Genomic DNA, 27,100 nt, shown 5'->3' with positions numbered 1-27,100 from the left:
ATCACTACTCTGGGACGCTAGGACCCACACAGACCACAGGATGATCACCCCCTGCTGGCCTCACTAGCACCTCTTCCAGCAGCAACCTGGTGTAGTGTATTCCAGCCTTAATGTTCCAATATCGTTTGCAAAATTCTGAAATAGAATGTTCCATTAACATTCTCATAACAATAAAAATTCAAAACATTAAAAAACTGGAATGTTTTCAACGTACGTTGAAAAATAACTCTTTTTTTTTTTTTTTTTCAAACTAAGCGTGAACGTTAGCAAACATTAGTAAAATGTTAGAAAGTATTTTTGTTAGCTGGGAATGGACTACTTTTATGGAGGTTTTGGAGATAAAGAGGTGCATTCCCCAAAAGCAACTGTCATTACAAATAGAGTTCAACGGAACTAAAGAACATCGTTAGCTAACAATACTTTTGGGAAACACAGCCCAGATTAGTTCACTATGAACTGTCATTGTATAAGAAAAGAGCTACATCACAGTTCTTCCCAAATGTTCTTTTTTACATGGAAAAGTAACAGCAAATATGGGTTTGGAATGACATGAACGTGTCTAAATGACAGAATTTTAATTTTTTCAGCTTTTACTTTAACATTTTAAAAGTGTGTGCGTATATTACCTCAGGCTGTCACAGATCCTAGCACCTCCCCCATCATCATAAAAAAACCCTTCTCTGTCTCTCTCTTTCATGCACTCCAGCATATCAATCAGCAGATGGGCACCTCACCAGCCTCCCACAGGCACTTGCAACCATCAAACACATTCACACCGATTTTCCATCTTAAAAAGAAACAAGTTTTATTTTGCCACACCCACGGTATTATTAATAAAAGTTTATTACAGAAGCATTGAACAGTCAGTCTTGAAGCACAGAATCAGAGGACACAGTATATGACACAGACAGAGAAAGCTCATTCAGACTGACACATAAAACATCATGACAGTTAAGCTGCCCTCTATCAATAACCTGCCACTAAGTGTATTAGCTTGCTTAGCATTGTGGATATTGACATAGTGTTTCTGAGTAACAGATTTACACAGATTACACAGGTTAAACATCCCAGATAAGAAGATCACAGATAATTGTAATGATCTAGAAACAGAGCCAAACAACAAATGCAAAGATCGCTGTATTTTATTCATTCATTTTTCACAGGCACCAAATAGTCCGAATTAATTTTATATTAAATTTTGGAAAGTTAAAAAGAGGTAACTCTGCAATTTGGATTTGTTGAGGCCCTGTGAAAATGGACAGTTATTAGCACGTTGTGGGATACTACATATAATATAATAGTCTGAAGTCAAGACTGAGAAAACATTAAACAAATACACACACAACTGACACATTTAAAAGAATGCAAATATCATAAATAACACTGACATTATTTGATCATCTGACCTTTACTCCCAAACAACTAAATGCTGGTTAGTACAGTAACTATTTGATTGGCTCATTTTTGTTTCAGAAAGACAAAGATGTTCATGTTACAAGACGACATCGCTAACAACAAGTTTTCAGTCACAAACCTGATGAAAATACAGACTAAAGTGCTCAGATAATTGAAGGCCATGGAACAATCATTAGCTCTTTATCTCAAGGTCCATTAATTTTATCATTAATGACCAAAATTTGATTTAAAATAGACGGGGTGTTGCTGCAACTCTGTGTTACAGGCAAGATTATTTTGAGCATGATGTTAAGAACATTTAAGAAAGTTGACAAGACATGATTAATCAATGTGCTTGAGATATTAAAATACACCATACAGAAATGTAGCATAATGACCCGCCATATTTCAATGGTCGATTCCAAAGGGAGCAGCTCTGCAATGACACAGCAAGACTGTTTAAGAAGACCAGAACATAAAAAGATGAGCAATCTTCTCAAATACAACAAAAAAGTTTCTTTGTTGAAGTATACCTGTTGTCTTCTAAGATCAAGTATACCTGTTGTCATCATAAGTAGACAACAAAAACCAGATGCTGACAGTTCAACAGCGTTTCCTTTTTCTATCATCATTCACAACTACACGACAAGTGGTGCGTGGGTATTCACAAGTGAACATTTTGGAAAGGGGGGGAAAATGCAAAAGTCTTGACATAGCAGTTTTGCTTGCGACACGTGACGTGGGTCGGCTGTATAGTCTGTTGAGCTGGTTTCATGGCTTTTGTTGGGAGATTAGTAGAGCACACACAGAGTGGTGATAGGTCCGGTCTGCTGTGGCAGAGACGGCCTCGGCAATGCAACACTGACAAATACGACTAAACCTGACCAGACTCCACTAAATTCCTAAGCATACCTTATTTAAAAGCCGGGTACGTAGAGCTTCAAACCCACCGATGGTATGCATCAGCCAGTTGACTGACTCTGGGATTTTTATTGGCATTTTTTCCTGTCCATCACATGTCATTTGTGACCGAAGAGGGGCGTAAGAAAGCATCTTTACAACTCTCTGTGGGCCGCCTCCAATGAACCCCCACCTCGAGTCAAGGAGCGTCATCTGCCAACACAGTAAGTCAGTGGTGAAGCTTTGAGAGAATTTCAATCCAGCGTGTTTCACCTTTTGCTGTGTTCAGGTGGTTAGTTGGCTCTTTAAATGTGATGCTGTTGTTTCATACATAACCACAATGGGAAGGTAATGGAGCTGCAGTGGAGGAGGGAGATGGTAAAAGGTGTTGATTGGGAGAAATGGTACTGTGAGAAGAGATCTCTTGCCTGCGCTCTCCCGTTCTTTCTTTATCCCATTGTCAGGTGACAATGATCGTGATTGGCTCACCTCTCACAATGGTGCAGGGTAAAACTACCTGAACTTTTCTGTTCCCCGATGCTCCATGGCTCTAGATCCTCGTCCTCCTGCTCGTATTCATCCTCCTCTTCTTCATAGTGACTGGGTTCCTCAATTGAGCTCTCCATGTGGTAGCAATAGGGCTGACCCTCTGTGTACTCATAGATGGTGGGCAGACTGCCCCTTAGACTACAGCGTCGACGTAGGGCCACCAGAAGAGGCTGAGAACAGAGTAGAAACAGTTAGAAAACTTCTAAGTTGCTATTACCTACAAATAATATCTGAAGAATGTCTATTGTCTGGATGTGGGTGTTACTGGAAATCATGGAGTTGCCTTAAATGTATTTCTGATATTAGATGTACTTGAATGACCCATCTCTTACTTAACATTGAAAGTTGGTTAAAATGTTCTAAAATTATTTGTACAAAGAAAATATTTAGACAACGGTCAAACCAAACGAGAGGTGTATTGTAAAAATATTGGTAACACTTCACGATGTAGTTCAATTTTTTACATCAGTCAATGCATTAGGTATCATGAACTATCAAAAAGCAACAAAATGTATTAATCTAGGTCAATTCTATTGATAATTGTTAATTCATGTTTGTTTATGAATGCATGAGATAGATATATATACACACACACACACACACACACACACACAAACATACACACACACACAAAATATAGTTATATGCAAAATGAACAGGAACCAATAAAAATTATGTATAAGCATTGTTCATTGTTAGTTCAGGATACCTAAAGCACCAACTAATGATAACAAATTGATGCTTTTCTCCTCAGGGAAAACTAGTCCCATCCAAATAGGACTTTAATTAACTGGTTCACCCTGCCAGTTGAAAATGGTGAGTGAAAACATATATAACAAATATTGATCTTGCATAACCTGATTCATCCAAGTAGAATGCTGCTGGATCAACATCCTTGATGCTCTTGGTACAACATTACAATCAGCCAATAATATTTTATTTTCTGGGTCTCTGACTTCAGGGTTAGCCTCAAAAGTAAGGCTATGACTGTTTGTCAGCAACTATTGTTCCAGGAGCATCAGTGATGTCCCACTAGGCTAATCCATGTTGTCCCTCTTATAAAGCAGGCAACATGTGCTTTAGTACAACCGTGTTTTACCCAAAATAAAGCATTTATCTTACAATAAGGGGAACTGTAATTGATTTTAAGATTTTGTTGTTTTACCTGTGGCATGGTGAATATGTCCACGTTGTTGCCCAGGTCAACCCAGGCAAGACAACTGAACTTCTTGGAATCTTTGAGGGCTTCAGTCAGATCTTTAAGGATGCCAAGAGTCAGACGGTTCCCATTGAGAGCCAGTGTTGTGAGTTTGGGCAATGCACCCAGGAAGGGCAGAAGTAGACGTAGGCCCTCATCCCGGAGCTCAGTGAAACTAAGGTCTACGGATATCACAGCGCCCCCACTGGTCTGGAGGTAATACGCCACATGCCGTATGTCGCGAGTTGATAAAGGGATGCCAGAAAGGTCCACAGAGTCACTGCAGAGCTTCTTCTGAAGTGTTGTTTTAAGACTAAGTGGAAGAAAAAAAGTTATAAGTATTACACACTGAGGAATTCAATGAGAAAACTAAAAATGGATATACAAGCGTTGGTGTGATTTGGAATCTAAATCTGATCATTTATAAGGAAGTATTGTGGCTTTAACAAAATGAATTTCTTCTGGCTAGAAGCAGTTACTTTCCAGTACTTCAAATTACAGGGAAATGATAAGAAGGCTGCAGTGGTGGGGGAAGAGTTTGGGATAGTTTTGCGCTCAAACTCATCCTTCGCCTTTGGATTTTGATTAATTCATAATCAAATGCAAGTAATTTTACTCTCTAGTTAGTGTGATTTAAAGAAGCAGCTTTTTCGGAAGAACACTGCAGATATAAAACAAGAAACAGGAGTAAAAAACTGAGTATTCAGTATGTTAATGACTGTAATCTGAGTTTGCCAACTCGTGAGAAGCACTATGTATGTAAATTTCATCTTTATCAATGCTGATAAATGACTTAGGGTCATACACTCTGTGCAAAACCCAGGTACAAAAAATTCAAATTACCTAAATTATACATATTAGTATCCTTTGAAAAGGTACCGTCCCAATTTTTTACATATTTTTCCCCTTAGAGTGTATATACAATTTAACTGCACATATCCTCTATAGCTTCAGTAGCTGTCATTGAAAGTTGCATGTGTTGCCAGTTATTACATACTGTAGTCTTTGACTTTGCCAAACCAAACCTTCTGTTTCTTCTTTTTGAGTCATTATGATTCATTATGAGTCATAACATTGGTGAGTGTTCAGTATATTTGCAAGGCATAAATAATTTTCAGCCTGAAAAGTCTTCTTAGGTACTCTATGATGCAATGTAAAAATTCATAGTAGTCTCATGAACCAGTAATCAGTGACTTCCTTGCATGAGTTCATGCTTCTGATTTATGCATGAGCATATGGCATGTCTGTGTATGCAAGTCAAATACTGTACATAAGAACATAATGTACCAAAGTGGTACTGGGGAAACTTACAGTCTGTAAGAGGAGATCATTTAAGAGCACTATAAGAGACTGATAAACCTCCTAAAGTTAGATTTTTCTTCTCAAAACATTTCTGAAGCAAGATTCATAGTCAGAGTTCACTATTGTTCTGCCAAATACTCGATCCCTGCCATGGTGAAAGCTACTGTTATGATTATTTTTTTTTTGTTTGTTTGTTTCTTATGTTTGCAGGCAGCAAACAGAATCAGTGCCTTTCTGCTCACCCAAAATAAATCTTCTTTACACTCTCAAAACAGTTCCAATGAACAGTTGATAAGACATTCAAATTCAGTTCAAAGGCTAACGTTCAACTGAACTGTACCTTTTAGATTGGAATATTAGACAAGACAAACCTGCTCATTTGAATGGAAAAGAACAGGCTTATTTTATAATAATTAACAAAAAAATAAAATAAAATAATAATACAAAAAGATAAGAATAAGGTGTAAATCAATATAAAAATACCTTCCCAGTCTAATGTGCAAAGTTAACCAAGTAAGCCATTCCATCCCTTAATTATATAATAATAATAGAATATTAATGAAACAGAAGGCCACCTAAAGTGTACTTAAAGAGCATATGCTTTAACACTGTATTTATTACCAAACTTAAATAAAATTAAGATTAAATTTAATTTAAAAATAAAAGTTTACTTTAAAGTACATTTTAAATGATTTGGCTTTGCAGAAGAGCGATTATTTTTACATGTTCACTAACATACTAAAGCACATAACATACTTATTTTTTTAACTATAGTGTTTTTTGATATTACAGTACATTTACTTTACATTTGCTTAACTTTAAATGTACTAAATAGCAACATGCATTTCCATGTAATCGTACATAACATGCATTTAAGTGTCTGAAAACATTACATTCATTTCTCCATTATCTAAATATATTATTTCCTTAATAAGTACTCTTTTTAAATTGTTTCTCAGTGTCTCTGTGTTGCCTATGAAGAACTGATCCATTAGCATTACAACCAACAATATGAGTCTGGGGCATGGCTATCTATTTGGATGACCAATGGCAGGCAGGGGGCATGTTCAGGAGCCCTTTTTTAAAACATTATTTTTCCAATTCCATTTGGTTCCATTAATAGTACCAAAATTATACACTTCACCGTTAAAACCAACTAAAATGTTTATGCTTACACAATATACTTTTATTTTTTATTTTTTTAAATGAAGTGAAAATCAGTAAAGATGCTCCAGTTCCTCCCCACACCTCTCTGTGCCAGTGTGTGTGCTTCATTTTAACCCGGTTCCATTAACAGGATCAATAAAATGCAAACACAGACAGAAATCCCTCAGCTCCACAGATGTACATGATACTTTCTTCATGATGTGGGTCACATGGTAACAATGAAGAGATTGAAATGGAAATAGGGATACTCCTGTAATATATACTGCCACACAAACCACAGGACAGAGATCAAAAGAATATTCATTTGCTGAGTAAACACACACACACACACCCACACTGAGATGCAAATGTATTATAACAATCCTCCCAAAGGCTGATATCTCTTTATGAAATCCCACTGACAGTCTTCCTCTATTTCCTTATGACTGGTAGCAGGTGGCATTGCTCTTCTGTGTTTGGGCCCAAATTCAATTTATTTGCCAAATATAACTCCAGGTCCAAAGCCCCTGGGGATTGTGCTTTATACAAGTGTCCACAGGCTTTATTTTGACATACAGTGGTTCTTTTGAGCTTGCTGTCTTATTTTTGCTAACTCACACGGCAATCTGCTCTGCCTTTAAACAGTGACATTTGAGGGATCTCCATGATTAAATAGCAATAGGTTGGCCCATGAAAAGACTGCGTGCTGTGATGAAATGCTATAGAAGTTCTTTGAAGATGATTTAGGGATCAATTTAGATAAAAAGTCAGCAGGGAGGTGCTTTTGTGAGGAAATACGATAAGGCTGACCTGCCAAACTTACTTTAGATTTGAATTATTTAAAAGCAAGGACAAATTGGTTATTAAAAACATTTTTTTCTATTCTATTATAAAACTATTTCTTTAAATATTCTTAAAACAGGATCAATTTACTTGATGGGCACAATTGCATACAATGTTATGTTCTTGTTTTAAAGCATTATATACATGAGATACGTTTACTGAAAAATAAGAAAAATATTGATTGATCATTTTTTTTAAATATGTTTTTGTGTGATGGGCTGTATGTTGTAAAAAGGTGAACTGTGACTTTCAGGTTGTGAAACAAAATGTGCCATCTTTGCCACTGCAGCAGGATGGGTGAAAGAATAATACAAGTCATTTTAATATGTTATTTATCTATTTATTTTTCTTGCGACCAGGTGCCAGTTTAAATTACAGTCACTTCGGGCTCACTTCACGTTCCTTGGCAACCAGCAGCTATGAGTGACATAAATTTTCCTTACTGTCAGCTTTCGTACGATCACAGACACTTAGCATTCTGCATTCAGACGCCGCCAATGTCTGTTCCCTCTGCACCAGTCTTCTAGTCTACAGAAAAACATCGAAGCATCAAGAGAAAGACAAGATTTTGTCCATGCAGAGCTGAAAGAGTTCCTCCTCAGCCTTCATTTTCTCCCTCCATTCTTCCCTGACGCGTCTGATTCAAGCCTCAGAGTAAAAAAATCTTTTCTGCTTTACTGGCATGTTACACAATCAGTAATCAACAGGCTCTTCTCTTCTCACTCATTCCAAATTGCTTAATTTAAGGTATGAAATCACCCTTTTAGCACCTATGTCAATCTGATTCTGTTCAAAAATGGTTGAAAAGAGGCAAGCAGCATAGCTTAGCGTTTCCTAATAGTGAACAGCTTGTTCATTAAAAAATAAATATGCAAATCTGAAAACAAACACAAAAGTGTTTTCTAGCATTACTGCAAAATCCTCATTTAAATATGAATTTCTCGTTCAGTGATCTGTCTAAATGAACAAAGGAATAACGGAAGTGTTGTTCTATATGCTAATGAGAGTCAGAAACCTACTATCTGCTTCAAGCTAGCTGATTGCATCTTAAACACAACCACACATAAAATGAACAGGTCTTTGACTTTATGGAAATATGTGTGGAGTCAACTGTTACTTTTGTGCATACAGCTTCATCATCTGTTAGTCTAGAAAATGTTCTGCTTTGGCAGTGAAAAGACCTACAAAGTTGTATGGCAGTCAAGCATGACAAGAAGCTAGCGTTAAGACCCTGAGAATGTTCAAATACTGCGTGTTGTTGTCATCACACAAATCGACTCTCTACATTCCCACGAAATTCTATGAAAAAAGATAAATCAAAAATATTTCTGTCAGTGTGAAAAAAAAGCTTCTTTTCTGGATTCAAAAGAATTGTTTGTGCCAAGATGTTCTATATTAAAAGAAAGAGACAATTTGGCACAACACTATACATAAAACAAACATAACATTTGATTTATTAATGTATTTACATTATTGTACGTTATATTTGTAAGTGAATCAAAATAATACATTACTCTTGTTTTACTCAATTTTCTTTTCTTTTTTAAGAAATACATTTTATTCAGTAATGATTCAATATTTGATCAAAAGTGACAGTAAAGATTTAGAATGTTGCTACATTTCTATAAATCAAAGCACAAACTGCTCATATGAGAATAATTTCTGAAGGATCATGTGACACTGATTACAGAACTAATGACTTCTGAAAATTAAGTTTTGCCATCACAGGAATAAATTGTAACTTAAATATACTAAAAAAAAAAAAAAAAAAAAAACGGTAATTTTAAATTGTATTAATATTTCACAATATTACTGTTTGTACTCTATTTTTGATCAAATAAATGCATTTTATTTATTACTGTAAGTTTAAGTGCAGGTGATGCATGTGTTGCCAAGTATTGCAATGAAAGCAAAAAAAATAAAAAAAAATAAAACTTAAATTAGTTCCAATATTTTGCAAATAAGATCGGATAAAGATATCACTAACCCTAAACTTCCCAGTTTATTATCTTTCTAAATGGTCAAGTTAAGTGGAAAAGACAAATCCAAATCTGGCAATATGACTGAGGTTGTGCCCTCACTCAACTCTCTTAAACCTCGTTCACTCCGCCAGGACACTGTACATTCTTGCAAACTGTCTAAAATTAATTATGCAGATACTCATATAAGACATTTTAAACAACGATCAGACAGAGATGAAAAGGAACATGAACATAGTGTTTTATTTTTCTCACTATGCTAATGGTCTACACATGGGACAAAAAAATTATAAAAGATTTTCCATTGAAAAGCAAACATCATTGTGAGTTTGATTATTTAGCAAAACCTGTACACAAGAAGTAAAGCCGGTTTGCCTGTTCTTCATCCCTGAATTGACCTGAAAGGGTCTGAGAGGTGGCAGATAATGCAGAGAATATTGAAAGCTTAAAACCAACCAAGCAGAATGAGTGACAGTGAAAAGAAAGGCAAGAGGAAAAGAGTGGTACAAAGACATGTCTCCCACCGCCGTTGGCATGGCAATGGCTGTTTTCTACCTGAGTGGATGCTTTCACACCTTTTATCAGTGTGAGATTCAGACTCACACCCGCCTCCAGGAGCAGATGCTGGTCTGTCTTTCTATGAAGGCCTGCAAATAGCACTAACACATCATGGCCTTAACTGAGCACAGGTATACAACACACAGAAGTAGAAAGACTGACAATTACATGCCATCTGAGAACAGAATCACTACCCGCTGAAATTCAAATCACAAATACGGGTTTGAAATCACTTGAGGGTGAGCAAACAATCATAGAATTGTAATTTGTTTGAGTAAACTAATTGTTAATGTCTCTGACATCTCCGATTTACCATTGAGAACTAACCCCTAGTAATCTTTCATGTGTCTCCACTAGAGTTTCGGATAAGATATCAACAGTGTCACAAACTGCTCATATTTGCACAGATATCAGTTCGTAATCCAAAAAGATTTGAAATGGAGACCGAAACGTTGCTTATCAAATTCTTCCAAAATCAGATTATCTAGACCATGCAATCCATAACCATGTATTCAGAGAAATTCCTGTTCCTTTTTGGAAAATAATCACATTTTAGACGTTTTATTTTGTTTGGCTACAACAAAAGCCTTTCCACATAAAGTGACAACTCATTTTAATATATAAACACACGGATCATCAAGTCGTGATCTCTCTTAATGTTAGTGCCTAATTACCAATCAGTCACATGAATAATATTCATAAGCTAAGTGCATAAGTTTTATGCAATCACTTAATCTATTATGGTGTTTATGCCTTGTTGATTATGGAAACATTCAAGTTTTGTTCGGTAGCTCTCTTAAGCCACTTTCACACTGCCATTCCAGCAAATACAGGGGTAAAGTGTTCCTGTAATTGTTCCCTGGTCGCTAGATTTGGCACTTTCACAGTGCCAGTGATGACCCGGTATATGTGCGTGCTTTCACACACAACCCTTGAAGATCCCGTAACGACACGTGACATCAGCGCGTGACGTGTAATGTACGAGTTGACAACGATAGGCACGTTATACTTTCACTGAAGCAAGCAAACGATCTCGGCGTCAGTGCGGAAAGTGATCTCTGCTTCATTACACATATGTTTTCGTCGCGAATGTTGATCTTCCTTCAAAACAGCCGGTAAAAGAGTCGCGCAATAACGCGCGTCATCACTTCGATACGGAATTAGATCTGGCTTTTGTTCACACAGCGCTCGTTCCAGATCGATTACCGCAATGTTACTAGGTCCCCGACCCGGGTTCAATTCGGTAATCAATTCCGGGACGTGGTTGCTTTCACACAGAAGGCGACCAGGCAATGTTACGGGAATATTGCGGGTCCGACGTGCAGTGTGAAAGGGGCTTTAGAGTGTCAATTATTTGCTAGACTATCTACATTAAAAATGTGTAGTGTAAAAAGAAGCAAATCCAAAATAATTGAACAAAAGTGAAAATAACAACACACATTTGTGAATCAGACTTAAACCTTGCTCATTTGGAGTGGTTGTCATTGCTGTGCCTTTACTTACACTACCATTTATAAGTTACGTGTCAGTAAGACATATTTAAAAAATATATAATAATATTTTTATTTGGCAAGGATGCATGAAAATGCCAAAAATGACAGTAAACATATTTATAATATTAAAAAAATATTGTTAATGTTAATTTGAGCAGAAAATTGTAATAATTTGATATACAGCTACAGATGTCCCGAGTTCAAATCCCAAATCGAGGACCGTTCCCAATCCGCGCTGCTATCTCTCTCCCGCTTTGCTTCCTCTCATCTTGTGATCTGTCCTATTATAATAAAGTTAAAAATGCCAAAAATAAATCTTAAAAAGAAAACTGTAATCATTTCACAATATTGCATTTTAAATCAAATAAATGCAACCTTGGTGAGCATAAGAGACATAAAAAATCTTACCAATCCCAAACAATTGAACAATAATAATTTAAATACCTATTCATTATCACATTCATGTGCATCAATATCTGTGATCAATTACAATACTCAGTCACTGCAAAAACACATTGCAAATGGAAAATGTTGATGCAAGGGAAGTCAAATTAATTGTGCATCCCTAATAAATGTGAAAGCAAAAATAATACGTTAGGCTGACTGACAGATTGTGTTTGTGTATGTCTGAGCATGCATGTGTGCAGTCTGGATAAATCAGACAGTCACACAGTCATCACAGACAGTCGCTTTATACTGCCAATCAAACACATGCGGGTGTCAGAAAGATGGTCCTATTTCATGTTGATCCTCCACAATGCCTGTTATACACTCTTGATCAAGCCTCAAGAATCTGCACACTAAAGAACCAGCAAAAAATGAAATCTCTCTTCTTCCATCGCCTCTTAGATCTCTCTTACTCCCGTTTAGCATTGTCTGACCATTCTGCTCTCTCTCTCTTTCCTATCGAATAATACCCCATGATGTTATATTAATCTTTTTACCCACTCTATAATTACATTATCTTCAGTCGCCATCCATGGAAGTTAAACCCCAATAAAAGTCTGAGGATGTCTGTATAAGAGACGAACAAACTAATGTAGATCCATCAAAAGTGAAAAGACACATATAAATCTGTCAATTCATATATTACCAACCCTCTTTCTCATTTCGTTTTTCATTTCCATGCAAATAGAGCTGCATTACGGTAATATGGCACCTAATAGGACCAGCATGAAATGAAAAATAGCGAATAAGGAGACACACATACGATGTAACCTATAAAATATCTCAAGATATATCCTCTGAAACTCAGAATCAAATAGCAAAGCATGAAGTGCATGTTTTAAGTATTTTAGTGAAAGAAAAGACAAAAATATTGATTCAGAACAAACACTTTTTCTCCATCTCTGAGGTTCTCTTTCTTGTTTTGTCTTGTCCTTTGCTCTAAGGCCATACCTTGTTTCTTCATTTCTTTCTCACACTCTCACACTATTTGAAGAGCGTGTTCCTTGTGCTGTGTCTGGTTTCTGTAGTGTAGAGCAGCAGGGACCTGCAAACTCTCTGTTTGTCAGATTGACTAATATGAACACAAAGCTCTAGGGAGAATATAACAGATCCTCCTCACCAGGGCTCCTGAACCCGAGCTGCACACACACACACACACACTGCAGATATGTGTACACAATGCATTACCCACCATTTCCCCACCATAATACCATGTTTTTTTAAATGTGCACCATGGTATTCTTCAAAGTAGCTAGGAGTGCCATGTAAATAATAATGCACTTGCATTTGTCAATCATGCTTTAGTACCACTAAGGCTGTAAATAACAGAGCCATAGGGCCCTATCTTGCACCCAGCGCAATTGACTTTGTACACCGACGCATGTGTCATTCCTATTTTGCACCCGCGCAAAGCACGCTTTTCCCTCCACAGAAGCACGTCGCTAAACTAGTGAATGAACTTGCGCTCCCTGGGCAGTTCAGCTCAAAAAAGGAGGCGTGTTCCGGCGCAAACAATCCCTGGTGCTATTTTGCTGTTCCATTAAACAATTGCGCCACTGACCAGAAAAAACCTAGTCTAAAGTCAGTGGCGCGTTGCGCAGTTGTTCATTATGCTATTTTAAGGGCGCATGCTTGACCATAATGTATAGCGTGCAAAACGCGCATACACGTTGCTCATGTAGTAATCTACACAGATGCAACAGTTATTTTTGCAAATCATAAATTGTTACACTTAAAAATTATTAACACATGAGATGACGAAAATCATTGTGGTGTGCCACGAAGATGTGAAAAAAATAGGCATAAATCTAGTTTACAAATTATTCAGGCTAATTATTCTCCCATCCCCATACAACACAACTTCTCTGTCTTTCACTGCTCTTACAAGAACATCAGTCTCCTCGGCTGTGAACCGCTCCTGGCGTGCGCCTGGTAAATACGCCATAATAATAGCAATCTATAATGGAACTTGCGCACCTGCTTTTAAAGGGAATGTTGGATGACGCTCTGATTGGTTTATTTCACGTTACGCCCAAACCACACCTATGAATAATGAAGCTACTTCAGACCAACCCATTTTAGATTTGCGCCGGGCGCAAGAGCCATTTATCCCGCCGGGAAAATAGCAACAGCGCCGAGACCCGCCCACAAAGTTACTTGCGCTTCGCGCTTTGACACTTGCGTTTAAGATCGTTAAAATAGGGTCCATAGTATTACATTGTAAAAAAAAAAAAAAAAAATATATATATATATATATATATATATATATATATAATCTAATAATATAATCTAATAATGCTTGTACTATTTTTAGACATGTACCACAATAATATTATAAATTATGATACAATATAATAACAGAGTCAGACACCAATAAATCTTAACCTAAGTGCATTTTTGTCTTGTTTTGAACATGAATCTAACAAATTTAGTTAGGTTTGTATTTAAAACCAAAACATTGTGCATGACAAGATATATTCTCTGAAAGTCTTAATATCTCATGCTAATTTGCTTCTTAAGTAATTATTATAATATTTTTTTTATATATGTCTACATATGAAATATTTTTGGCAGTGAATCATTTGATAGCATCACTGAACTATTGGAACTGCTATATTATTTCTCATAAGTGATATGACCTTGTTTCAAAATGACCAGTACAGTAACACTTGCTTACGTTTAGCAACCCTGCATCATACATGAGAAGTGCAGTGTGAAAATACCCTTCTCTCTGTGTGTCTTTCATCCACTCATTGCTTTATCCTCCCCTGAGAGCCTAAAGGTAATGGATCAGGGCAGCTTGGTTAATTCAGGATATGGAAAAACTGGATTGAGTAGAAGCAATGGATTCAAGGCGCATGTAATGCTGGTCATAAATGTGTGGCATACACATATTTATTCACTTTTCAAAAAGCACAAAATATGCCAAATACTGTATATTCTGCAACCATTGACTGATGCTTGTTTAACACCCTGCAAACTGGCTGCCCTGATGAATTTAATTAATCAAGTGAAGTGAACTGGTTTAAATTTGATAAATAAGGTTCAGGTCAACCTTGTGGAGTATAATACACCCAAGTCAACAATGGCATTATGGCTCTCTCTTCAGACAGCACTTCCCACATCCAGCAGCAGTGCTGGTAAAAAGACTCTACCAATCAATAGCAGAGATGAAGCAGGGTGAGATTAATGGCCTGGCGGTGACAGGCCAAACAAGCTCTAATTTGTTACACTCATCTGTAATCACACTGTCTGAAACTGCTAGCAGATTTCTGCTCAGTAAATCATGGAACAGATCAGCAGTTTATGCAGATTTCAGAAGATTTTCAAGGTCTCAAAAAGGAGGAATGGCAAAAATATGTGTTTTTATCTAAATCTAAAATAATTTGTCTTAAAAATTCTTGAAATAAAGATCAAATAAAAATCAATATATATAAATTAACTGAAAATTAGAATTGCATTAGAAATGCTTCATAGGCAACTAAGTGAAATAAAATAAAATAAAATGCTATATAATAAAATAAAATGTCAACATGAAATGTCAAAAGCTCATACAATTACTAAAACCTTAACAAAAACCCAAATGATAACTTTAAATAAAAGTTCATCCAAAATATTAATAAATGCTATTCTAGTATAGCCTACGAATAAAATTATACGACTATAATATGATAGTGATAAAGATCAGTTTACTATAATATGTTATAGATTACATAGTATATACTATATATACACAAATAGAAGCTGAAGTAAACACTATATATAGTTCAGCATGTGAGATGTTACTGTGAGGGATGGAATGAAATTTTACTCCATCTCAGCACTTTCTGATGTTTTGATGGCATATGGGACAGGGAAGATTTCTCACCAGGCCTGGGCCTTTCTCCGGGACATACTTTTTCTAAGCCACTTGGAGTGAGGGGTCAGGTGGTAGATGAGCTGTCTGCAGATTTTATCAGATGACTTCAGCGTGTCTGAGTCCTGAAAAAACAACATGAATAAAAATATACAATATAAAATGAAAAAAGAGCCCTTTGATCAAATTTGACAAGACAAATGTGGAGCCTGGGGCATGAAGTTCTCATATTCTGCGAGTAAACAAAATAAAGCACTATAAGGAGCAGATCAGGGCAGTTTTTCTCATTGCAGTCTTTATTTTTCTTTTTTAAAGTTTGATGAGATTTTTAGATCTAAATTTAGATTTGGACAAAAAGTACATCAGAAAAATAATCTTCTCTGAGACTGAAAGCAGTAATCTTCGCTGATATATAATCCAGATGGGCTTTGTGTCTCTCTCTTTTTTTTTTTGCCTTGTGGATTTACAAAGATGATCATCTGAAGCTTTCAATCATTAAACACTTTCAATGTGTACCAGACAAATCAGATGAATTCCTCAGATACAGATCAGTGAAAGACAAGAAAAAAAAAATCAAGATAATTAATTAAAATCATCTTTAAATGAATGAGCTTTTCTGAGTAGGTCGGTCCGTCTCTGTCGGTGCTGCCTTGTACAAATATTCTCGATAAAGTGTGTAAGACAGCTGTCAGAAGGCATGCCATTGGAAGAGGGGCACTTTTATGCCTTTAAATTAAATTTCAAAACTCATCGATTTTCATTTCAGTGAAAGTCAGTTTTTATTGACATCTTTACAATGTCATTTGGACACTTGCTAAAGTTAGCCTGCTTTAAACGGAGCTGTACAGTTGCTGTAGTTAACTCTACCCATGATCACACAGGATCTGGGGCATAGTCACATACAGACAACACAATTTGTTAGCCCCAGTTTTAACTGGATTAGAGTGGATTGATGTGGATTTAGATGTCACAGACCAACCTGACTCTCTAAACCAAAATTTCACTGCAGTGTTGCCTTCTATTAATAACTTGCACCCTGCTTCGATGGAAATCTCTGGACCTCCCACTGGCAAGTGAGGTGACAGTTTCACATTTAGAGATGCAAAACTGACGATACACTGCAGACTGTAGGAGGTGGAATAAATCATTTCATCAAATATTTATGCTGGAACAGGTGTGAAGTAAAACCAATGCCATTTAATACACCAATGCCCTTAGATTTTCTGCTTTGTAACATGAATTGCAAAAAAGCTGATGGGGCAAATTCAATTCACAGCTGCAAAACTGTAGACTGTAGTATTTAGACTGTATATTAAAAAGTACTTCACATGAAGTCATTGTCATTTGTTTTCAGCGTGAACGTGGGTTCTTTCCATGCAAATGAGGCTTATAATGGAATATACAATATTCACAAAAGTGTTTATGGCTACTCTTTTGGAATTTTACATAAAATGTTTGTGAATTTTCTACTGAAACATATTTTAAATTGATGATCATATCATGGAGATTTGTGGTAAATTGTATGTACTTTTCGAGTTGCACAATTCGTATGAATTTGTACGAATGACCTACACCTAACCCTGCCCCTAAACCTACCTGTCACTGGGGTCTAGACAAATCATACAAAATTTTAATCGAATTTGTACGAATCAGCCACTTCGTAAAATACGTACGAATTGGTCATTATAATAGGTCATCTCAATTAGTAACTTAGTATCTCATAATTTTGACTTTTTATTGCAATACTTGTTATTTCGAACTTAGATTCTCATATTCTTTATCTCATAATTTTGTATTAGTATCCCATCATTTTGACTTTATTTTATGACTTTTGAATGCAATACTTTTGATTTCGAATTTAGATTCTCATATTTTTTATCTCATAATTTTGTCTTAGTATCTCATAATTGCATCTTTTTCTATAATAATCACTTTATCCCATGATAGTTTTTCATAATTCAAACTTTTCATATCATAATTTTAATGTCATACATCTTATAACTTCTTCTTGATGTCATATTTGTAACTTTTTATGCCATAATTTCTACTTTTGTCATAATTATGAATTTTATCTCATAATTTCAACTTCTTTTGTCATAATTATGTAAACTGTAAAGTTTTTATCTCATACTAATTTTTAAATTTTTTCTCATATGTGACAGATGGAATTTCATATTGAATTCTGTGCAGTGGCATCATACAGTGTCCAGCATGAATTTGTGTCCGTTTCTATATTATTACCTAATTTGCATAATTCCTTTAGTGGACTGGGTATCAGTGGGCACAATTCCCACCTGAATGTCTGCCCTGCTCAGAGCCTTTTTTGGCAGCCATCTCTGATATAATCAAATTCAGCCACTGTCACTTGCAAAGCAGGTCAGACTGAAGTGTGCAGTTTCCTAGTGACAGTTTGCTTACAGTCCTGTAGTCTATACTGAGTGTCACACTGAGCTGAATCTTTAGATGAGAATGTATATCTCCTTTATGAACCACCTCCTCATGACTCTGACAGAGGCACAGCAAGATCTCCATCTAATTTAATGCATCTTCTCTTTTATTCAGCAGCAGCCTCAGAGTTCAGCAACTGCATTAATCATTATGAGAAAAAGAAAAATCTGCATTCTATTATAGACTATCATTAATAGAAAAGTATGATAAGCAAGCAGAGTTTTCATAAAACTGCTAGTTTCTATTGTGCCCCGCAGCTAGTATGGCTTACAAATCAAGGCTTCAGCAGGAAAAGGAAATTGGTCTCAATGGAATGGCCTGAGGTGCTGATTCAAAGATCCTGGATAGCTGTTGGGCTACTTAAGGCCCACTAATCTTCAATCATATCGTACTTTCAGCATATCAGCGAATTAAGACACAGTGACTCAGATAACACTCTGAATATTTTTCAAATCATTTAAGGAATGGTTGTGATGCAAGTTGTTAAAATAATAACAACGTAACCCAAAAACAATAGTTTGAGTTTATCCAGACTTGAGCTTAAAAGTTAATCGAAGAGATTAACTAAACTTCTTGATGCATACAGGGTTTGAAATAAATACATGAAGAAACACAAATTAGACATCTTAGGACAGCTAATCACTATACGCAAACACATTTATTTTCATTTACTTTAATTAGCAATCAATAAAGTGAAGAAATTACACGCTGAAGTGAAGCTGAATGACTCACCTTCTTTGGGCACTGCATGTCTTTAGCCAGGCTCAGCAGGAGCTCATGAGATATGGGGTCCACCAGGTTCAGAAAGGATGCGTTCTTATAGAGGATATCATTGAGTGACGTACCCTCTAATCCCAGGTCCTGAAAAAGATAAAGATAAAAGAAAGAGAGCACATATTATCAGTCCCTCCCTCAAGCTGCCTTTTCTGGCAATTTCACAATGTACTGAATGGCTCTGAATGCTTATTTTTATCCTTTTTGTTGGAATGCCAGGGATTTATGCTGGAATCTATAGGTAGTTAGGTACACAAGTTACGCTCCTGACTGCTGTCAGTGGGGCCACATTTACTAATCATTTCACACAATTTCCATATTTATGTGTGCAACAGTTGCTGACTCCAAAATCAAAATACAAAAAAAAACAAAAAAAAAAAACACACAAAACAACTTAAAAAAAAAAAAAAAAAAAAAAAAAATATATATATATATATATATATATATATATATATATATATATATATATATATATATATATATAGGCTGGTAGTATGTAAGTTTTGCATGTTCGGTTGCTCTTTAGAATTCGCTGGGCCAATGCTCGCACATTGTTTGGGGAGAAAAAAATTATATAAATGATGTATCATCAGTATTTCTGCCTGAAAACGTCCATATGCAGAGTTTGCACAAATAAAGTACAGTATGTGCATATACTTATCTGGAAGAAAACGTGGATATTGCCAAACATCTCTGGTCTCTTTTTAAAATGATTATAGACCCCAATGCTTAAATTTTATATATTTTTTTTTTAACAAACTAGCTATCAGATACATGTATGATTTGTGATATTACTGACTTGAGACAACACTGTCCATGTTGCCTAAGCTAAGACCCACCATTATGACTTAAACGGTCCTGACTATTTTAATCTTTCTTAAAACTTAAAACTTTGATAATCAAAATAGCATATTTAAATGTTTTTTTTTTCCCATGAAAATGAATTCCTTGTCTTAAAATGACTTGAATATAATTCCGAACCCTTACCTTACCCTAGTTTACAAGGTTCTATGAATATTCAAATTAGTCCCCACCTCCACTCAATCACACCTGCTCTACTTTCACTCTACTACTTTCACTTTAACTGAAGTGGTAAACACTACACAATGGCAAGTGGCAAACCTGAATAAATGAAAGGAGAGTGAATCCGTCAGTGAAATTATTTAAATTCTGAATGGATTATAGCCTAGAAATTGCACAAAGTGCGCTCACCTTATTATGACTAAAAAGCTGTCACACATCTTAGTACATTGCAATTTCGCAAAGTTCTATTATGTTCAATGAACCATAACACTGCACAATGAATCTCTTATTTAAATTGTGTCTACACTTTGTTTGTTATAATGAGAGGATTTGTGAGCGTGTTGAACTCTAAACAAAATTCCAGCACCTGAGCAGTGAGTAGATTCTTCTGATTAATTTAAACACCTCTGATTGGCCATTGCATTAATGAAATCAACAGATATGTCTGCGATTAGCTACAATGCTCAATGCTGCAAAAACCATAGTGAATAGAAAACTCTGACCAATGAATGAAAAGCCTAAAATCTTTGAACATTTATTCTGCATCTAAATTTGGATTTGACAGCTGTCCCAAAAAGTCAACTGGCCCTTTGGGAAAGTCCCAGCGTTGAGAACATAATTTTCATGTATTATGCAACTTTGATTTACATAGATAAGAATAACTCTAGGATGGCAAGATTGGGGGGGGTTCACTGAGACAGAGTGAGAGCCGCAGACTTTCAATAACACAGAAAGGATTATGAAACTGCCTCCATTGGGTTATTAATATTCAAAGACCAGATGCTTTTATCTATGGTGACTTGCATATTCTGATTGGAACAGATCTTTGCACTCAGTGCAGTTGGAGTGTGCATGCTTAAATGTGTTTAGCTGCAGGGAAGGAGACGCCCACACCTACCCACCTCCCTGTCCCCTACTCTTCTCCATCCATCCAGCACCAAACACCTTCTCTTTTTTTCCACATTATCGTGTGCTGAATCTCAATTCCATAGAAAAAAAAGAGCACAGGGGTCACTTCAACCTGCTTAGACCAGCATGAATTTCCAGAAGGAATATTGGATAGCTTTGGTTTGAAGGTTGAGCTTGTATTGTTTCTTTCAACCCATGATCATTAGAAAAAAATGATGCTTGTGGCAACATTTGAGCAAAATTATATCACTTTCAAAGTAAAATGTCCAGTGAAAAGCGCATTTAGTTTTATCTGAAATGGATAAATGTGAATCTTGTAAAATTTTATTATTGTTGATTGTTGTACATAATGAGTTAATGAGTTAAAATGGTTGGTGTTTTACTGCCTCAAGTGTTTATTTTATGTAACTGTAGTGTATTTTATCTATAGGTAAGGTTTTTGCAGGTAGATGCAAATTTTTCCAATGAGCCTATATTGATTTCTTTGTTACTAGCAGCTATGCATTGTCTGCAAAAATGAATAAAGTCTGTTTATAGGGTTAAACTTCCTGTCCAAGAAACGTAAATGTCAATATTGTTCTATGAGATCCAGACAGCGAATGAGCAGAATATAAAAAATGCATGTAACAAGATGTGTAGGGCCAGTTATGCGCACATTCACGTCTCAGATGGTGGGCAAGATGGATGTATTTTTGTTTTAGTGAGGATGTCTAATCATTTTTGGATCTTATGTCTCTTAAGTCTAAAAAAACATTTAATCTTGGTATGAACAACACACACCAACACAAACAAAGAAATTATAGTGAAAGTCAACACAAATTGACATGAGAGGGCTGGGAGACAGTAAGTAGGACATGATGATGAAAAAGCTTTTAGGATTTCAAAAGAATTCCTGTAACTGTGACTTCCAAGAATCCTAATAATATCGTCTCTATGACAAGCTTTTTGAGTAAAAGACCAAGCACCGGCTGACAGCTGCCTCAAGTTATATCATGTGAGATCTGGGGCTGTCAGCTTGTTTTTTAGATGCAGTCCAGCTAGCTGGTATCTCTAGATCCTTTATGCCAAAATAATTTTTCATCAATGTGATATCACTATACTATAGCTGCAGTACTGTAACCAACCCACATCTCTGTAAGTCAAGGAAAACCGGGCAAGATGCCTCCCTTACATTATATGAATATAAATACATGGATTTTTTTTTTTAAATAAATACTGTATGTGTGTGTATTTATATATACATAATAAATATACACAGTATACACACATATATTATGTAAACAAAAACTTTTATTTTGGATGTGATTAATCGTTTGACAGCACTATAGCTTATTATTATACTTAAAAAAAAAATAATTAATTTATGTATTTATTTTTCTGTAAAAATCAGACAGCAGATGGTTTCCTACGGGGGGGTTCTTGCTTGGTAGGAGGTCCTCATACCCAAGTTTGTGCTGTAACAAGTATATTAGCAAATGTTTATTTCCCCTAATAATAAACTAGATGCTAAATTCATATGTTGCAGTTTATCATCATTTTTACAGTGGATTGTTTTGACACTGATCTGCGTATCCCATGTTCTCTTATCAGTTGCTTACATGTCCACTCTTATTGTGTAAGGTCCTGTTAGTGACTCTGAAACATGAGAGTCATTTTTAATTCTCTTTTTTGTGATAATGGGAGAATAAAGACCTTAATAAAGACTGTGGTTGCACACAGAGGACCACACCACGGGTCTACTGTGACATGCTTGTCGTAGCATAGGTATCCGGGACTATCTTTCTGTGTTGATTAAAACACTCTCTGCTCTGGGATGTCAAATTCTCAAATGTAATTAACAGCACATCCTGAGAGAGGGAGGCAAAGAAAGGGAATTATAAAAGACTGAATTTAAAAAAGACAACAAAGGGATGACAACAGGCAAACTGTGGGGGGAAATGACATAAAAGACTGAAAACATGAGAAGAGAGCGCAGAGTGTGAATATTAAATACACACAAGTGACTAATAATTATAAGACCTGCTGGTGCAGGCCTGTGCTACTCCTGCTCTTGATTTGTGTGGCCTGTTGTACATATTCAAACCTTCTGTGAGGCTATACTTTTGCTGCTGGAATATTTCATGCATAAACAAATAAATTTAACAGCGAATATACATAGGAAACCTTGTAATTTGAATATAAATTATAAAGAAAATGACAGGAAATTCACAGTAAAATGATGTTCTCAGCTTCACAGGATTGTAACCTGATTTCAGACCACTATATTGTATAACTTGCATAAATTTATATGTTTTATTTAGGTCTTCACAGACAATTTGTCACAATAATCGAAATTAATAATGACCAAAAAGAGTTGTAGGCTGAATCCTTTGCTTATTCCTATGCTTTTTATATGTTTATCTAACGAGTGACACTTTTCTCACTGGATTTGATTCATACAAGATAAACAGAAATAATAATATCGTAATAAAAGTGGTAAAATACAAGATGTGCTTTGGTCTCTCCATAATCTGTTTTGCCTTATAAAAGTAAGAAGAAACTTTTTTTTTTTATTAAATATTAAAAAATGTGATGCATCACATAACTTGTGGGATCTCTTTTTACCATTTTTGCTGTACAGTTTTATTTTTATTGTTAAATTTAACATAGATTTCCACAAAAAGAAAATATACTTTCAAACATTTTTACATTATTCTACAGTAAAATAAATACATATATTTTTATTATTATTATTATTATTATTATTTTACATTGCATGTACATGAAAATATGTTTGGCCCTTAACCTATAGTATATAAAAAGTTTTTTGTTTAAAAATTTATTGAAATTTCTTTGAAAAGCCAGCAAGCAACAGATCCATTTATAATTCTTGGCAGATGCTTTCTAATCAAAACAACAGATGAAAATCGAATCAACAGTAGCCAATTCATATGAGCAAGGCAACAGAATTAGAAATTAGGGAATGGGCAGCTGCAAAGACGAGAACATTGGGAGTGTGTGTGTGTGTGGGGGGGGGGGGGGTATAAAGTTGTATGGATGAATATTTAGGTTTGGGAATAAAGGAAGAACTAAGAATCCCTTTTAAACTCCATTTTGCTGAGGCGTAGCTGCATCTCCTTGTCATTTTGCCGCAGTAACCATATGATATCAAGAAGAGATTGTAAGGAGAACAGGAGTTCATGAACTCTGACAAGTTCTGCCCTCACATCAACGCTTTTAACACAGCAGGAGAAAAATATCAGCCTTCTTTTTTGCTCCAGGCAAAATAATAAAAATAAAAAAGACTTCACATTTTGGATTTTTCTTTAATGTGACACACTTTTTCAATGTTAAAGTACCTTTTCTTGACCCAGTTTACAGTATATATATATTAAATTGTTTATATTTATATATATATATATACTTTTGACTTATTCTTACACATGTACATGACACACTTATGCGAGTGACCTCGTGATCTCCTGCACTCCTCTGTCATCGGTCAGCTCTCTCTGCTGCTCTGTACTGTGTTGATTTTGAGTATATGGGTCACTCTGACAGAACAAATGTCCTATAGAAGAATTCAGGAATTACTATTAGTGTTTGTGTAGAGTCTCGACAACAAAAAACAGCAGCAGCTAATCCAGTGAAAGGATTTCTTGCACAAGGTGAGTCACTGCAGCACTACAGAGCGAGCCGCACAGCGGGCGTCTCAAGTGGAAATGCCAAGCTACATTTCACCTACTGGATACTATACGAGGGTCAGTGACTCTCATCCCACGTGAAGGATGTCTGACGTGATGAAAATGGGAAATCTAGTTTAAAACACGTCGTCCCCTTGGAATTATAAGGTTCTATCTGACATTTTGGTCAAAATTGAGTTATTCACATATTCTTATTCTGTGACAATTTATTTACATTATGTGATGTTTTATTTTAAGTTGTGTACATTTTGGGATTTTTTATTGAAAAAACAAAAAGGTTCTATCTACAGAAGTCTATGGAACACAAAAATTTAAAGCTCATTATCTCAAAACTACTCAGAACGCAGATAGAACCTTATAATTCCAAGGGGACGATGTGCCATTTTCTCAGAACTATTCTTGTTGGTTTCATATATGTTTGGAAAACACTTGTCAAGACAAAACTGGCTAAAGTGTAACCATCGAGGATGTATTTCATTACACATTATTATTTTTAATTTCCTTATTTTATTTAATATGAAATATATATTTTTACAAATGTCGTGATTTTTGAGTCACAAAAGGTATTCATAAAAAGCAGGGCTACTATACTATATACTAAAGTAAAACTAAAACCATAAAAAAAATGTAGTCACCAGAATAAAAAAAAAAAAAGTTTACTTTTTTTTCAGCTACTTGAAAGTTTGACTTGATATGCTAATGAAAAAACTAAAACTGGAATGAAATTAATTAAAACTTGACAGAGTTATGACAATCTCAACAGGTCCTTTTTGTTTGATTGTTTTCTTGTCACATGACAAAATGGCTTCCTGCATGTTGATTACTCATGTTGTTTAGGGTAAACAGATATTAATAATATTTTTTAAAAGTGCTTATCTTACCTATATCATATTATAATAGTACCTTTAATATTTTAATTAATGTGAACAATATAATAAAATGGTAAAACATAAAAAAAATCTAATCATGTAGATTATTTATTTAATTATTTTACCCTAAGACAGTTACAACTCTTTCCACACTTTAATATTGTCCCCCGGAATAAAATAAAAAATTATATATATATATATATATATATATATATATATATATATATATATATATATATATATATATATATATATATATATATTGTTTTATTATTATTATTATTATTATTATTATTATTATTATTATGAAATTGTAAACCTGTTGACAATATTACAATAGTATTCAAGCTTTCTTAATGAATTACACTTTTTGTCTTTGTGTGTTCTACTAAAGCATCTGTGCAATATTTGTGTCAGTCATTGCAACACATGCTATACCAATAAAACAGAGAGAGACAAAGAGAGAGAGAGAGAGACTCGTGCATGTTTTACAGCTGTCTCTGTCAGATGCACATGTTTATTAAGCACTGCAGGGCATTCATTTCCCTCACCTTCCTCAACAGTTTGAGCACGTCCGTCGCCTCTTCTCTCTTCCTCTCCCGAAGGAGCTTCTGAATCTCTCGGATCCAGGCGACTCGTCTGACATACGGGCTGTGGTTGGCTTTCCTCAGCATCCCCGGCAGTTTATCCGACCTGAGCATCAGGGATGTAAACAAGAAGTCTCCGCTCCGATCGCTCTCTCCAGTACTGTCGAGATGTTTCCGTCGCCTCCTTGAAAAATTCTCGTTGTCGAGACTGTTTTGGCGGCTGAGCCTGGAGCCCATGATCTCAATTACGTTGAAATCACAAATGTTACAATAATTACTACCCTTTTAGGGCATAACCATGGTAGCCTGGACGATAACGCCCAGAGGTTTCCACATCGGTCCGAACTTGGGTAGCACGTACTCGCTCTGCTTACAGTCAGTGTCCTCTGTGAAATCCGCTAGACGACACGAGTAGTAGTTTTAGTTGCAGAAATGTCAGTGTTTTGTTCTTTATCCCAGCTCTCGCACCCTCGTATTTGTGTTTGTTGTCAGTAGGACACGTCCGCTTGATGCTGTTGTTGGTATTCAGTGGATGCTGGAGATGTTCTCCACAGCACCACGCGTGGATCATTACCGAGTACTGTCCTGCCATTGGCTATCGGTGTTTCGTGTGTGTGCCCCACATGCCAAGAAAGAAAAATGTGGGGTGAAGTCAACAAATCATTTTAATCGATTTTTAAGTAAGTTTATTAAACTGATGGTCAATCAATTTCATAAATAGATGCGTATGTATGAGGTAAATGTATGTATGTATGTAGATGCGTATGTATGAGGTAAAAAAAAAATCTCTATACCAATGCTAGACAACACCAATTGTCAAAAACTGTAAAATCCAGCAATGCCCAGCAATCTCCTGTAGATTTTCAGAAGAGCTCTAATATTTGACCTCAAACATTTTTAATTAAAGTAAAAAAAAAAAAAAAAAAAAAAATATATATATATATATATATATATATATATATATATATATGTATATGTATTGTTGTTACAAATCAATGGGCTAATGAACTAGAATACATTGAAAAATCTAAATTGTGCATTTTATCTCCATTCTCTAAGACAATCATATTTATTTATTTATCTTTTTCAAAACTGACTGGGTGGATTTCGCAGTTAATTTCCGCATGTGGAGTGTGTTTTT

General features: G+C 35.5%; 1 protein-coding gene across 1 annotated transcript; it reads right to left on the bottom strand.

The window, feature by feature from the left end:
• Positions 1-825: 825 nt before the first annotated feature.
• On the bottom strand, positions 826-26,499 carry LOC127962968 (leucine-rich repeat-containing protein 75B). Its single transcript, XM_052562590.1, has 5 exons — positions 25,924-26,499; positions 18,847-18,975; positions 15,679-15,791; positions 4,010-4,355; positions 826-3,014 (listed from the first exon to the last, which is right to left on the bottom strand). Exons 1-5 carry the CDS (start codon positions 26,194-26,196, stop codon positions 2,781-2,783), a joined length of 1,095 nt encoding a protein of 364 aa, XP_052418550.1. The 5' UTR covers positions 26,197-26,499; the 3' UTR covers positions 826-2,780.
• Positions 26,500-27,100: the final 601 nt, after the last annotated feature.

The sequence above is a fragment of the Carassius gibelio genome, chromosome B8 (assembly GCF_023724105.1).
Source record: "Carassius gibelio isolate Cgi1373 ecotype wild population from Czech Republic chromosome B8, carGib1.2-hapl.c, whole genome shotgun sequence".
NCBI lineage: Eukaryota > Metazoa > Chordata > Actinopteri > Cypriniformes > Cyprinidae > Carassius > Carassius gibelio.
This window is presented reverse-complemented; position numbering and strand designations above follow the sequence as displayed.